Source organism: Octodon degus, unplaced genomic scaffold (assembly GCF_000260255.1).
Source record: "Octodon degus isolate 3935 unplaced genomic scaffold, OctDeg1.0 scaffold00070, whole genome shotgun sequence".
NCBI classification, from domain to species: Eukaryota; Metazoa; Chordata; class Mammalia; order Rodentia; family Octodontidae; genus Octodon; species Octodon degus.
Window position 1 is genome coordinate 5821915 of NW_004524646.1, and position 12284 is coordinate 5834198.

Here is a 12284-nt window from a genome sequence, read left to right on the forward strand (position 1 = left end):
TGCTCCTCATGAGGAGCCCAAGACCCAAAGGCTGTGTGGCTTCTCTGGGGTGAGGGGAGCCTCTGGAACATGCCTCCAGGTCTGTGGGCCACGGCTCGGGCTTTGCTGTGGTGTCCTCCGTCTGCCTTGCCTGCCTCTCCCCACTCCTGCCCGTCTTCATGCCTCACCCCCTGGCCCCAGGGAGACCACAGATGAGGGGCTGCCCATCCTCCCCACTTCGTGAAAGCCTGACCCGCGTTTCTGAACATGGGACCACCCAAGGCTGGGGCCAGGATGGGCAGGGCCATTTGTTTCTGGTGCCACAGCAAAGTTCTTTGGTCCTTTTGAGACACGGTGTGACAAGAGCCATGGAAATGGCAGAAACCTGACTTCTGAGAATGTGGCATAGGAAAGCCGGTCTCCTCGAATGGAGAACCGTGGTGCAAAAAGCTCGGTGCCAAGCGAACTATCTGTTGCTAGAGGACATGTTGCCCGTCAGGTCCTCTGGGGGAGAGAATTACAGGAAAATAGAAGATGAGACTGAAGACAGGTGAAATGAATAAGGAAAAGAAGAAAGACGAGGCCCTCTACCCCAGGGGATTGCATGTGCGCATGCTCCGTGCCGTGCCTCCTGCAGCGCATGTGCGGACCCAGAAAGCAAACCTGACCCTTTTGGTTTCAGCTCCCGGCTGTTTACTTCTGGGGAAAAGTATGGCTAGTTTCAAAGCTGCATTTTCAAGCCCCACCCCTGTCCTCTTGTATACTGCTTGTCATCAGTCCTGTTTTCTTGCCCATTCTGTGGCGGCTGCCACCATCAAGAGAGCGAGGCCACTTCCAGCGTGGACAGGGCAGTGATGAGATGCGGGTGCCAGTGGCTATCCTGGCTGCCAGTCCCTCATGTGAAACTTTGAGCAAGGTTCTCCCCTCCAGGGCACCCAGCTTCATGTTCTCTGGCCTGGAGTGGCAGAGCAGAGAGCCTGGAGCGCCACCGTTTCCCAGGACTGATGACACAGCTGTTGGAAGAACACAACCCGCCATCTAAGCCTCTTTCCAGCTCCCACCCAGAAATATAGACGACAGATAAATCAGCCGCAGTAGCCTTTTCCTAGGAACCAGAAATAGCCCCGTGAGCTCCCAGCACTGATTTAATAAGCCTGTGCAGTCTCCGTATGGGGGCAAGAGCAGCTGGCGAGACTGCCGCGCATGGGGCAGCCCATGGGAGTGGAAGGAGCCTCTTGTCATGGTCCTTCCGTTGGCAGGCTGGGTGTCTGCTGGCACCACGGTGGTGGGGTTGCCCCTGGGCCGCCTCTGGCCAGTGATGGCAGCCACAGCTCTGGCACTGACCCCTCACGGTGAGGTTTGTCCCCCGCTTCCCCCTTAGCTAGGTGGCCTCTGCACCCACTGCTCGTCCCAAAGGCCGGGTGCAGGTCATGCATCCTGAAGGCGGTGTGCTGGGCCCTCCTTCCTTGGAAGGAGCTTCCCTGGATGCACGGCCCAGTGGCCTGCTCTGACTCTACGTCCTATTGCTCATGTTGTATGCCCCACCGTGCTGACATCCGTAGTCCTCCAGGATGTGTGTAGTTTCCTTGTTGTCCCATGTCCCCTTCTGCATCTGGTTTGTCGTTGTCTGGGTGCCCTTGACTGGAACATGAACTCCACATAGCAGGGTGGCCGTTTTATTTATTGCTGTGTCCCTGGCTCTCAGAGTCTAGTAGACGCTCAGCTTGGCTTTTTTTTTTTTTTTTTTGGGTGGTGGTGGTGATGAGTGGCTATTAGAACCAAGACGACACCCATCGTAGCATCTGATTTACTCTGATGACCCAGGCCTGACCGGATGATTTGGGCTGTAGGTGCTGTCGGTTGTACCCAGAGGCAGAGCAGGCCGGGGTTGAGGCCCGAGGCCTGCAGTGGTCTGTGGCCCAGGTGGGGACAGATCTTCTCCAGGCTGCCTCCAGCAAAGGCTGGCCTGAGCTTGGGACTGGAACGGCCGGCCTAGCCCCTTCCCAAGAGTGGGAGCAGGGCAGCCAGCCCTGGTGTCTGCAGCTTCCGGGGTGGGCAGCCAGCTCTGGATTAGGATATGTGACTATGTGAACACAGATCTTTCTCTTGGCCCCTTGGTGCACCCCAGAGCCTAGATTTCAGAAAGGTGGGGGGTCTGAGCTGAGGCTAGATGTAGCCCACTTACTAAAAAGGCCTTTCCCGAGCTGGAGAGATGGCTCAGTGGAATAAGCGCTTCCCTGGCAAGCGCAAGGGCCTGACTTCAATCTCCAGTTCGGTGGGTCGGGGGAAGGCCTTCTCCTTACTGTTCTTCTGAACTCCAAGCATCACTGGGCTGAAATGGGCTCCTCTTGTCCCTTTCCCAGCTGCCCATTTGACTCCTAAGGGCTGGGGGGGCAGGGCTCCTGTGTTTGCTGGAAGGATTGAAGGAGATACTAGGTGTAAAGGTTCTGTGTAGCCTGGGGTCCCCTAGGGAGCAGATACCCCACAGTGGCCTCTGTGGGTTTTCTTCCCTTTTTCTTTTTTTAACTGATACAAAAAATGTACAAGGGTCTGAATTTTTTCAGCAACGCTTAGCTTGTCTGCCTTGTTCTAGCCCTCGTAGTGGGTATGTGGGTATGATGTAGTTGGGGGTGATTTGATCTAGGACTCGATCTGCTGATGACCTTGAGCATCCTCCCATGTGTTTATAGGCCCTTTTGTTTTGTTTTATTGTGGGAACTCTATATTCTTCGCCCATTTTTAATTGGCTTGTCTTTTCTTGTCTAGTTGGGCTTTGTATGTTTTGGATACTAGACCTTTAAGCAGATACAGCGGTGCTTCACTGCACAACGGAATTCACTCTACGATCCTGGAAAAGGTGCTCTGTTCGTGCTCACGCGAGAAAGCTGGCTGTGGTCCTGTGTGTCACCCCGTCCAGAGTCTGCAAACAAAGACAACATTGTGCCAAATGTTTCTTTTTATGAACCACATTGTTCACAAACAAAAGTGTTCGTGAACTGAGGTACCACTGTGTATGATTTATAGCTATTTTCCCTCCTTCTGTGGGTTGTCTTTTTACTTTCTTTATCGTACCCCATTAAGCACAAAAGTTTTTTTTTTTTTTCTTTTCTCTTTTCTTGCTTTTTTTTTTTTTTAGTGCTGTCCATTTTCTCTACTTTTACTTTGGTTGCTTGTCTTTTAGTACTGTATCTTAGAAACCATACCATAATTGAAGGTCATGAAAATGTGTGCCTCGTTAGTTTTTCCTAAGAGGTTTGTAGTTTTAGTTCTTAATAATTACTGCATGGTTATTTTGAATTAATTTTGTACATAAGGTAAAGCAGGTGTCCAGCTTCGTTACTTACATATGGATACCCAGCAGCATTTATTGAAAAGAATATTCTTTCCCCCATTGAATGATCTTGGCACCTGTATAGAAAATCAGTAGGTGTGTAGGTACTTCTGGATTCTCCAGGCTATTATATGGTCGGTCGGTCGGTCGGTCGGTCGGTCGGTCGGTCGGTTGGTCGGTCGGTCGGTCGGTCAGTCAGTTGGCCTTTTCTTTATGCCAGTACCAAGTTTTCTCAGTGACTGGAGTTTTGCAGTACATTTTGAAATCAGGAAATAGGAGTCTTTTGCTGTGTTCTCTTTCAAAATGCTTGGCTCTTCAGGGTCCCTTCCATTTTATTAAGCCTTTCAGAATTAGCCTGTTAATTCCTGAAAAGGGCATGCTGAGATTTTGGTGAGCATTGCATTGAGCTTGTAGATCATCTTGGGAAAATGTGATGGTTCGACACTGTTAAGCCTCCTGTTGATAGTATGTGTGTCCATTTATGAAAGTTTTCTTTAATTTCTATCAACAGTATTTGTAATTTGTAGTGTTTGTCCTAATGTTCATTTGTTAAATTTTTTTCTAAAGAATCTTATCCATTTTGATGCCTCTGGGAATGGAATGATTTACTTAATGTTACATTTGGGCTATTCATCGCTGTGGTTCAGAAATTCAGCTGCTTTTCTTCCAGCAGTCTCGTATCCTGCAGTCTTGCTGAACCCATGAGCTGTGAACTCTCTTGGGTTGAGTGTGGCGTTGCATATACGTGCATCCCTTGGGATTTTCTGCACCCAGATCATACTGTTTGCAGATAGATGCAGGTGGACCTCTTTCTTTGCAATCTGGATGCTTTTTTCTTCTTTTTCTTGCCTGATGGCCCCGGCCAGACCCTCCAGCATAGTGTTGAGTAGAAGCAACATGAACAAGCATCCTGTCTTGTTCCTGACCTTAGAGGAAGCGTTTCCAGGCTTCTGCTATAAATTTGATGTTATCTTGAAGTGTGGGCTTTTGTAGATGCCTTTATTAGGTTTCAAAGTTTCCTCCCATTCCTAGTTGTTGAGTGTTTTTACCATGAAAGGGTGTTGGGTTTTATCAGCTGCTTTCCCTGTATCAGTAGAGATGATCATGTGGTTTTTGTCCCTTGTTGTACAGTAGGCCCTCCCTTATTTATGGGGGATGAGTTCCCAGGCCCCAGTGGATTCCTGAAGCTCTGGAGAGTGCCTGATTCTATATTTACTGCCTTTCCTCCTGTACCATACCTCCATACCTGTAATAAAGTTCAATTTATAGGACCAGGGATGTGGTTCAGGGGTAGGGCATTCACTGAGTGTGTTTGGGGCCCTGCGTTTGATCCCTGGCACCATCAAAAACAAAGTTCAATTATAAATTAGGCATTGTAAGAGATAAATAATGGTTACATAATGGAACAATTATAACAACATACTGTAATAAAACTGCCAGTCTCTCTGATGTTGCACTTTGGGGCTGTTATTAAATAAAATAAGGGTTACTTGCACACAGGCATTGAAACATGGCAGTTGACAGCTACTAAGAGACTGCTGGGTTGGTAGTGTACCCAGCCGGAACATGTTGGACGGGGGGATTCAGGTGTGGCCTGGGCAGAGGGGGATGGTGAGATTTCATCCCCTATGCAGAATGGCATGCAGTTTAAAACTTTGGAGTTCTTTCTTTCTTTCTTTCTTTCTTTCTTTCTTTCTTTCTTTCTTTCTCTCTCTCTCTCTCTTTCTTTCTTTCTTTCTTTTTTTTCCCCTGGTGTCATACATTGAAAATCTTTGGTCTGAAGTTGATTGAGGGAAGCTTGACCTGTCCTAGCATGACACAGCCCTGGGATGAAGAGGCTGCTGGAACATGGCGCGTGGCCTGGGCTGATTTCCAGAAGCCAGAGCAGAGCGCCTGTTGCCTTGGGACCCACTGCTTGGCAGGGGAGGTCACTCTTAGCCTCGATTCCACCACTGCTCACTGTGTAACCCCCGGGGGTGCTTTACCTCCGTGCCTTAGTTCCCTCACTGTGAAATGGGGTGACGGTGGTGCTTCTTCACAGGGCTCTTATGAGGGTAAATGAACGACAGTGTAAGCACATCACACATAGCAGAGCAGTGTCTGGCACAGAGCCAGTGCAGTGTATGGACGTGTTGGCCACCATCAGTGACATCGTGTCCCTGTTGGAAGGAGCCACCCTGGGGAGATGGCAGACTCGGGGGCACTGAAGTCGCCTGGAAGCTGACGGGAGTGGTGGCTGTGGTGGTGGTGCTGTGAGCGCTCTCCCAGGAGATGACCTCTGGGCTCCCGCAGCCACGTCTGCCTAGGAGAAGGTGTGCACCATGTCCTCAGGGCCAAAGGTGGGACCCCAGCCCCTGCCAAGCCAGGTGAGCCCCATTTGAAGCCTGCTTGGTGCTGAGCCCTAAGCTTGCTCAGACCTGAGCATCGCGGCCTCATGGCGGCAGTCCGCAGGGCCTGATGTCTGCAGCAAGGAGGCTTTGTGCAGCCCCCCTCCTCCCCTCCCGGCCCCACCAGCCTTCCTGCTCAGGCTGACCCTGGGGGAACGTGCGTAGATGGCACACACGAGCTGAGCTCCAGCTCCGCCCTCCTCCCACCCAGCGCTTCTGACTTCTCTTCTGCAAGCCTGGCTCCGCGTCCTGGCCCGCAGGCTGTCACACAACCTTGGGCAGCACTGCCCTTGGCCCCAGTTCTGGGTCTGTGCCTCCAGATGCAGTCATAGCACATTAAAGATGAGAACACACAGGCAGGGCTCCAGAGAGTGCTGGCCTCCAACACCCCAAGGCCCACAAGGAAACCCTGCAGCCCCCAGTGTTAGACTTCTTTGGAGTTTGGACTCTGCCTGGAGGAGCGAGGTGAGGAAGGACGAAAAGCACTTTTAATATGCCCCATGCAGTTCTCGGCGTGGGTTTTTATGAGCTGAATGAGGCTGGATCCTGCTTGGTTTAATGTGCTGACCTCTTGGCCAGCCAAGTAGCTGGAAGCTCTGGGGACAGTGAGTGAGTGCTTTGCTGGTCTGCTTTAGGTTTGGTTTGCAAATTTATGGGTGACAGGTCACTGCTGCCTCAGTGACGCTTAGCCTGGCCAGCCCCTACACCCAGAAGTACAGGGTGGCCCCTCCTCCTGGGAGCTCTTGGTCTTTTTGGAGAAGGGAACTATGACAGGAATTGGTAATAAAAAAATGAGGTGCTGAATAATCAGTAGAGATTGGAAATCTTGGTATCTCACCAAGAACCCGCTTTGCCCTCATGCAGCAGGAACCTCATGATACTTACAAAACTCAGTGCCCAGGGGTTTCCTGAAAACCCTGACAGTGTTAGGATCCGTGTGGGCACCGGCTGGGGGCCAGCGGCATGAGGCAGGGGTGGCCTGGCCTAGAGTATGGGCCACCAGAGAGGGACAGGAGGCAGGCCTGAGAGTTTGGAGGCAGTGACTGACACAGGCTGTCCCCCGGCCTGTCACCAGGGGCAAGCCTTTGCATCCCTCTGACCTCAGTTTCCTCCTTATGGGAGAAGTTTGCAGGCTGTACAAGTGGTAATGTGTGAAGCCGTCAGCACAGTGCCAGATCCATGTGGTATCACCCCACAGCTGCCAGTAAGCCAAGATGTCACATGGTGGAAGAGCATTAAGCTAGGGAAGTGGTAAGTAGTGTGTTAAGTTGAGGATCATGGTGCAAAATAGTACCAAGTAGCTGCATGTCAGCATATTGGTGTTTAAAACAAAGGCTTGAAGAAGGAGGGATATATAATAACGTATATGGGAAAATAAGAAAGTACATACTTTCTACTTTTCTGTGCTCTCCAAATTTTCCAGTGACCATATAATATTTTTATTATTATAGAAAGTATAACTGAAGAGTGTACTGTCAGCACTCGCAGAGTGCTGCAGAGTTGGGGACAGTCAGTGTTGGGAGCACAGAGGTGGGTCTGAGGACCCGGGGGCAGGGCGCTGACCGACCTCTCTCCACTCCAGATGATAGGATCTGCTCTCCGCCCTTCATGGAGCTCACAAGCCTGTGTGGAGACGACACCATGCGGCTGCTGGAGCAGAATGGCCTTGCTTTCCCCTTCAGTACGTACCGCACTGTGCATGCATGGGGCAGGTGCCATCAGCCCTGGGGAGGGCAGGCCAGGCAGGTACGGACAGACTTTGCCCAAGCATGGGCAGCTGCTGTGGTTGCCAGGGGGTAGCCCTGGGTCCCATCTTCACCCCCTCTATTGGGTGGGTCACTGAGGTGCGGGCCAATGACGTCCTTCCTGCCTGGCCTGGGTTGCCTGTCACATTACCCTGGCGTGAGCGCTGGCTGTGGTGCATCTTGTCCCCACTGCCTGGCCCCTCCACATCTGTCGGGTCAGGCAGTGTGGGTGGCAGCCGTGCTCATTCCTGTTTGCTTGTCTTTCCTACCCACAGTTTGCAAAACCCGAGTGGCCCATGGCACCAACTCTCACGAGGTGAGTAGACTATCCCTGGCCTCTGCTTTCCCCGTACTGCCATCCCCCAAATCCTGTCAGCCAGAGCCACACCTGCCGCTGTACCTTGTCCTGTTCTACTTGTCCCTTTCCGGTGGGCAGCTGCCTTCCCAGGCTCTGCCAGAGTCTAACAGAGGAAACTGTGGCCTTGCATGCTGTGCCCAATCTCACCCCACTGAAAAGCCTACCCCAGTGCCTGTCCCTTTCCCCAAGGCCATGTGTTGGGCCACCTGTTCTTTTGGAGCCAGGCTTAGTCGGCAAGGCCACACTGACGAAACAGCACAGCCGTGTGACTTCCAGACCTTGGTCTTCTCACGGAGCTGGAGCTGGAGGTCCCAGGTGGGAGTGATGGCAGGGCCGGGTTCTGGTGAGGGCTGCTCCCGGCGGCAGGCACTGTCCTCCACAGTTCCCTGTATGTATAGGATGCGAGAGTGCACAATGAGGCCCAGGCCCACCATGAAGGACCCCAGACCTCTCTGCTGGCCTCCAGATGCTCTGGGGCTTTAGCTATGGCCTTGCAGGGGATGCACATGAAGCCAAAGCAGAGCCCGAGGAGGCCCTGCGGCCTGGCCTGTTCCAGTCTTTCTGTCCTCTGGTTCATTGGTGGCAGGCACTGGGCTGGGCCCAGGGAAGGCCACTAAGTGGGAAGACACCATCACTGTCCCCTGGATCTGCCAGCTCCTGAGAGGGGGCAAGGGAGGAAGGGGACCCACACCTACTGGTGCGCTGTCACCTCTGCCCTCCCTCTTGTACCTTCTTGTCTCCCTTTGCTCCTGTGCCCGACCCATCTGGGTGTCAGGAGTGGGGCCCATGATCCAAGCGGAGGCTCCTGTGGGTCCCTGCTGACCCCCTCCCCCGCCCCCAGGAAGCACACCAGGATGCCATCTATAGATTGGGCACTCAGAGGGGATGCTGAGGCAGTCCAAGGAAGCCTGTTCTGGCCTCCCAGTGCCGTGACTGAAGTGGAAGCCTGCTGCCTGCACCCTTTCTCAGATGTGTACTGTGCTGTTTATAGCGCTACAAGTAGTAAATGGGAGTGCCTATAAACAGTGTCCCCGGGGCAGGGGACATGCTGTGATGGGACATCTTGTGCCAGCTGTGAAGGGCAGCCATCTCCAAAGACCAGGAGCCCTGTGGACACCCTGGGGGACCTTGCTGGCCAGCCAGCGCATCCCTGTCACCACCACACAGCTCCTGCAGTGCTAGGTCCCCGGGCCTCAGGGTACGAGTGTGGGCACTGGTGGGCTTGGAGCAGCCTAGATCAGACTGGTCAGCCCGAAGGGGGCCACGCTTCCTGTTACCATAGGCCTTAAGGACCCCAACCGTGGAACTTGTGGAACTGGGCCACTTTTGGCGTTCTGCATTGCTAGCTCTGTGGCTGGGCAAGTTACTGAGCCTCTGTGAGCATTTGCCCTGTATTTATGACTGGGGGTCTAGCATCTGTTGTGTAGGATAGGGGATTCCTCCATGCTTGGCACAGTGCCTGGCCCAGGGGAACTCTCACCTGTATGGACCGAGCTGCTCTGGGGTGGGGCTTCCGGTCCAGACAGGCTCTTGGCCAGCTTCTGTTGGCTTCGTGGGAGGTGTGACCCTCACATTGTGTCACCACCCCCAGGGAGACCATTTTGCCTGAGATGGACACGCGCATACCCCTCTGCCCTTCCCGGCACCAGGGCGTCTTAGCTCACAGCTGCAGAGTGAGCCCCGGCCTCAGGGCTTGCCAGCATGACAGCCTGTTGGCCTCGGGGGCTCCCCAGCTGTGAGATGTTGCCACAGGCTGGCTGGGCCGAGTAGTGAGTAGCTCACACACCCGCACAGGGCCCAGGGTCCTGTGCAGCGAGGGTGGAAGACACGGCTTGGGGGGATTCTGGCGGGCCTCATCCACAGGCCTCCCTCTGAGTCTCAGCTCTCGCCCCACTGGACCAGGACTGGTTTTGCCAGAGCATTGTTTCTGGTTTATGTTCATCGAACTGTGGGTGTCTGTTATGATTTTAAGCCAGGCAAGTGCTGGCATGCTCCTCAGTGGGCAGCCAGCCACCTCCCTCCCTCCTTCCCTCCCTCTCTCCCTTCCTTCCTCTCGCCCTTCCTCTCTCCCTTCTCCTTCTCACCCTCCTTTTCCTATCCCTTTTCCAAAGCTTGAGCACTCTGCTGCAGGGAGCAGAGTGGTGACTCCACCTGCACATAGCCTAAGCCCAGAAGGTCGCCTAACACAGAGCAGACTGGCCCTGGAGTGCCGGGGACCTTGCCTCTTTTCAGTGGCTCCTCCCATGGAGGCGGGCCCCCCATCCTAGCACTCACTGGTTCCCATGTTTGTGCTCTGCTGCTGAGCACCAGGCACCTAATTGACATGAGGGGTAGTGACTGGTGCAGTATTGCTGTCCAGGCCCTATCATCGCTGCTCAGCAGTCCTGGGCTGCCCAGTCATGGTGGCTGTGCCCAGGGGCCCTGAGAGATTACCCTTACCTGGTACTGGCAGCTGGCTCAGTGGCTAGGGCTCCCCCTGCTGCTCCTGCCCTCCCTGTCTCAGTCCCTTGCTGTGTCCTCCCCTGGGCATATTGTCCCTAGATGCTGGGTCCTGGGAACACTAAGACACGACTCTCTCAGGGCCTTAGCCTCCTCACCTGCAAGCAGGGAATGGTGACATGCTGTCTTGGGGGCACCTTGCGAAGATGACGCCCATAGAGTTCTGGGGTCTGGGTTGAATCCAGGGGGTCGCATTGGCCTGAGGCCTCCAGCTCCCGAGCTGCCTGACTCTGTCCTGGGTCTTTGTGAGGACCCTACAGGATATCAGAGGGTTGAGTAGCACATGACCCAGGGGTCTGATTCCCAGGACTGCGGTGTGAATAATGCTCTCAGGCATCTCTCCATGGAAGGCTTCCAGGATGCAGCGTTTCCCAGCCCCACAGTACTCCATGAAGCTCATGCCTTAGGGGAACGGAGGGTGGGGTCCCTGGACAGGTGACACTCCGTGTTGGGGGGGGGCTGTGAACTCTGACAGCCTTTGGCCTCTATCTCCCCAGATGGCCATCGTGTTCAACCAGGAAGGCCTGAGCGCCATCCAGCCACCCTGTGTGGTCCAGAACTTCATCAACCACAATGCTGTGCTCTACAAGGTGTTTGTGGTGGGCGAGTCCTACACTGTGGTCCAGAGGCCTTCACTCAAGAACTTCTCCGCCGGCATGTCAGGTATCTGCTCCTTGTGTGCCCACGGGCTGTGCCGTACCCTGGGTACAGCTGCCCCGTGCCTCCCATTTACTTCTGGAGGCTGTGAGCGTCCGCAGGTGAACCAGGACCCTGGGCACCAGGCACAGTGGGCTTCAGCTGACAGAGCCATGCCCACCCCAGCAAGCACTTGAAAGCCTTGTCCAAAGATGGGTCTGGAACCTGCATAGTGGGGGACTCAGAAGGAGTCCCCCTGGTTGTCCCATGGCCCCTCAGGGCACTGCTGGAGGCTCTGTCACGCCATTCTCAACTCCTGCCTCTGCCACATGCCCCCAGGTCCCTGTAGTCTGTTAGCAAGCAAAGCTGCGAGAGTGCAGGGGTCCCCATGTGGGACCTCAGGCAAATCACAGTGAGCCAGTTGCCCCACCCTTCACTGCCCCAAGGTCAGGCCCTGGTCAGTGAGTGTCCTGAATTGCTGCATGGGATCCTCAGTGTCCCTTAGGTCACATGGTGGTAGCATGTGTACTGTGCTGCTGTGGCTCCATCCTGGAGGCCCCCATCCCCTGAACAGCCTGTGGCCTCCGAGGTCCCCCAGCTCACTTCTTGCCTCCTGTAGACCTAACGCCAGCTACCCTTGACTGTTAAAACTGACCCTACGTCAAACACTGCTGGGGCTGGGGCTGTGCCGAAGAATGTTCTGGTGTCGCAGAGGCCAAACCTTTCAGGTAGTGCCTTGGGAATAGCTTTCTGGGAAGGTCCCATGGGGGACATCTGACTGCCCAGGCACCTGGCTCTGGCTTATTGGTGTTTCTCTGTGAGCTAGAAGCACCAGCCCTAGGAGCACTGATCCACAGGCATCTGAGCAAGCCGAGGTCCTTCCTGAAGTGCCTCCCCCAAGGCTCCTGTCACCACCACCCACCCTCCTGACTGCCCCTCTTGGCCTTTCTTCCCTGGGTCACTTGCTCCACCCCCAGCGCAGTAGTCAGCAGATGCCTTAGGAATCTACATCTCTTTCCACTTCTTTATCAGCAAAGGAGTGTGTGCCCAGCCAGGGCCAGGAGACCCCATCCTCGCTCTGCTGAGCCACACCCACACGCAGGGGCCTCTGGTCATCTGGGTGATGGGAGGACCAGGTTAGGAACAGTGCTATGTGACACGGGCCCAGGAGACAATCTCCCAAACTGGGCCAGAAGAGGTCGACATATTAGTAAGACTCCTTTGTTATTTTATTTTCCTGATTTAAAAAAAAAAATGCTTTTAATCTATGAGAAACATAGTAAGAATCATCAGGACTGGAAGTGTAGCTCGGTGGCAGGATGTTTGCTTAGCATGCGTGAGGCCTTTAG

General features: G+C 54.1%; 1 protein-coding gene across 1 annotated transcript in view; it reads left to right on the forward strand.

The window, feature by feature from the left end:
- Itpk1 (inositol-tetrakisphosphate 1-kinase) overlaps nucleotides 1-12284 on the forward strand; it is a 148285-nt gene that overhangs the window by 123733 nt on the left and 12268 nt on the right. Inside the window, exons 5-7 of the mRNA XM_004635154.2 lie at nucleotides 7280-7378; nucleotides 7718-7758; nucleotides 10797-10962. Of these exons, the coding sequence (XP_004635211.1) occupies nucleotides 7280-7378; nucleotides 7718-7758; nucleotides 10797-10962 (306 nt within the window). The remainder of the gene's footprint in view (nucleotides 1-7279; nucleotides 7379-7717; nucleotides 7759-10796; nucleotides 10963-12284) is intronic.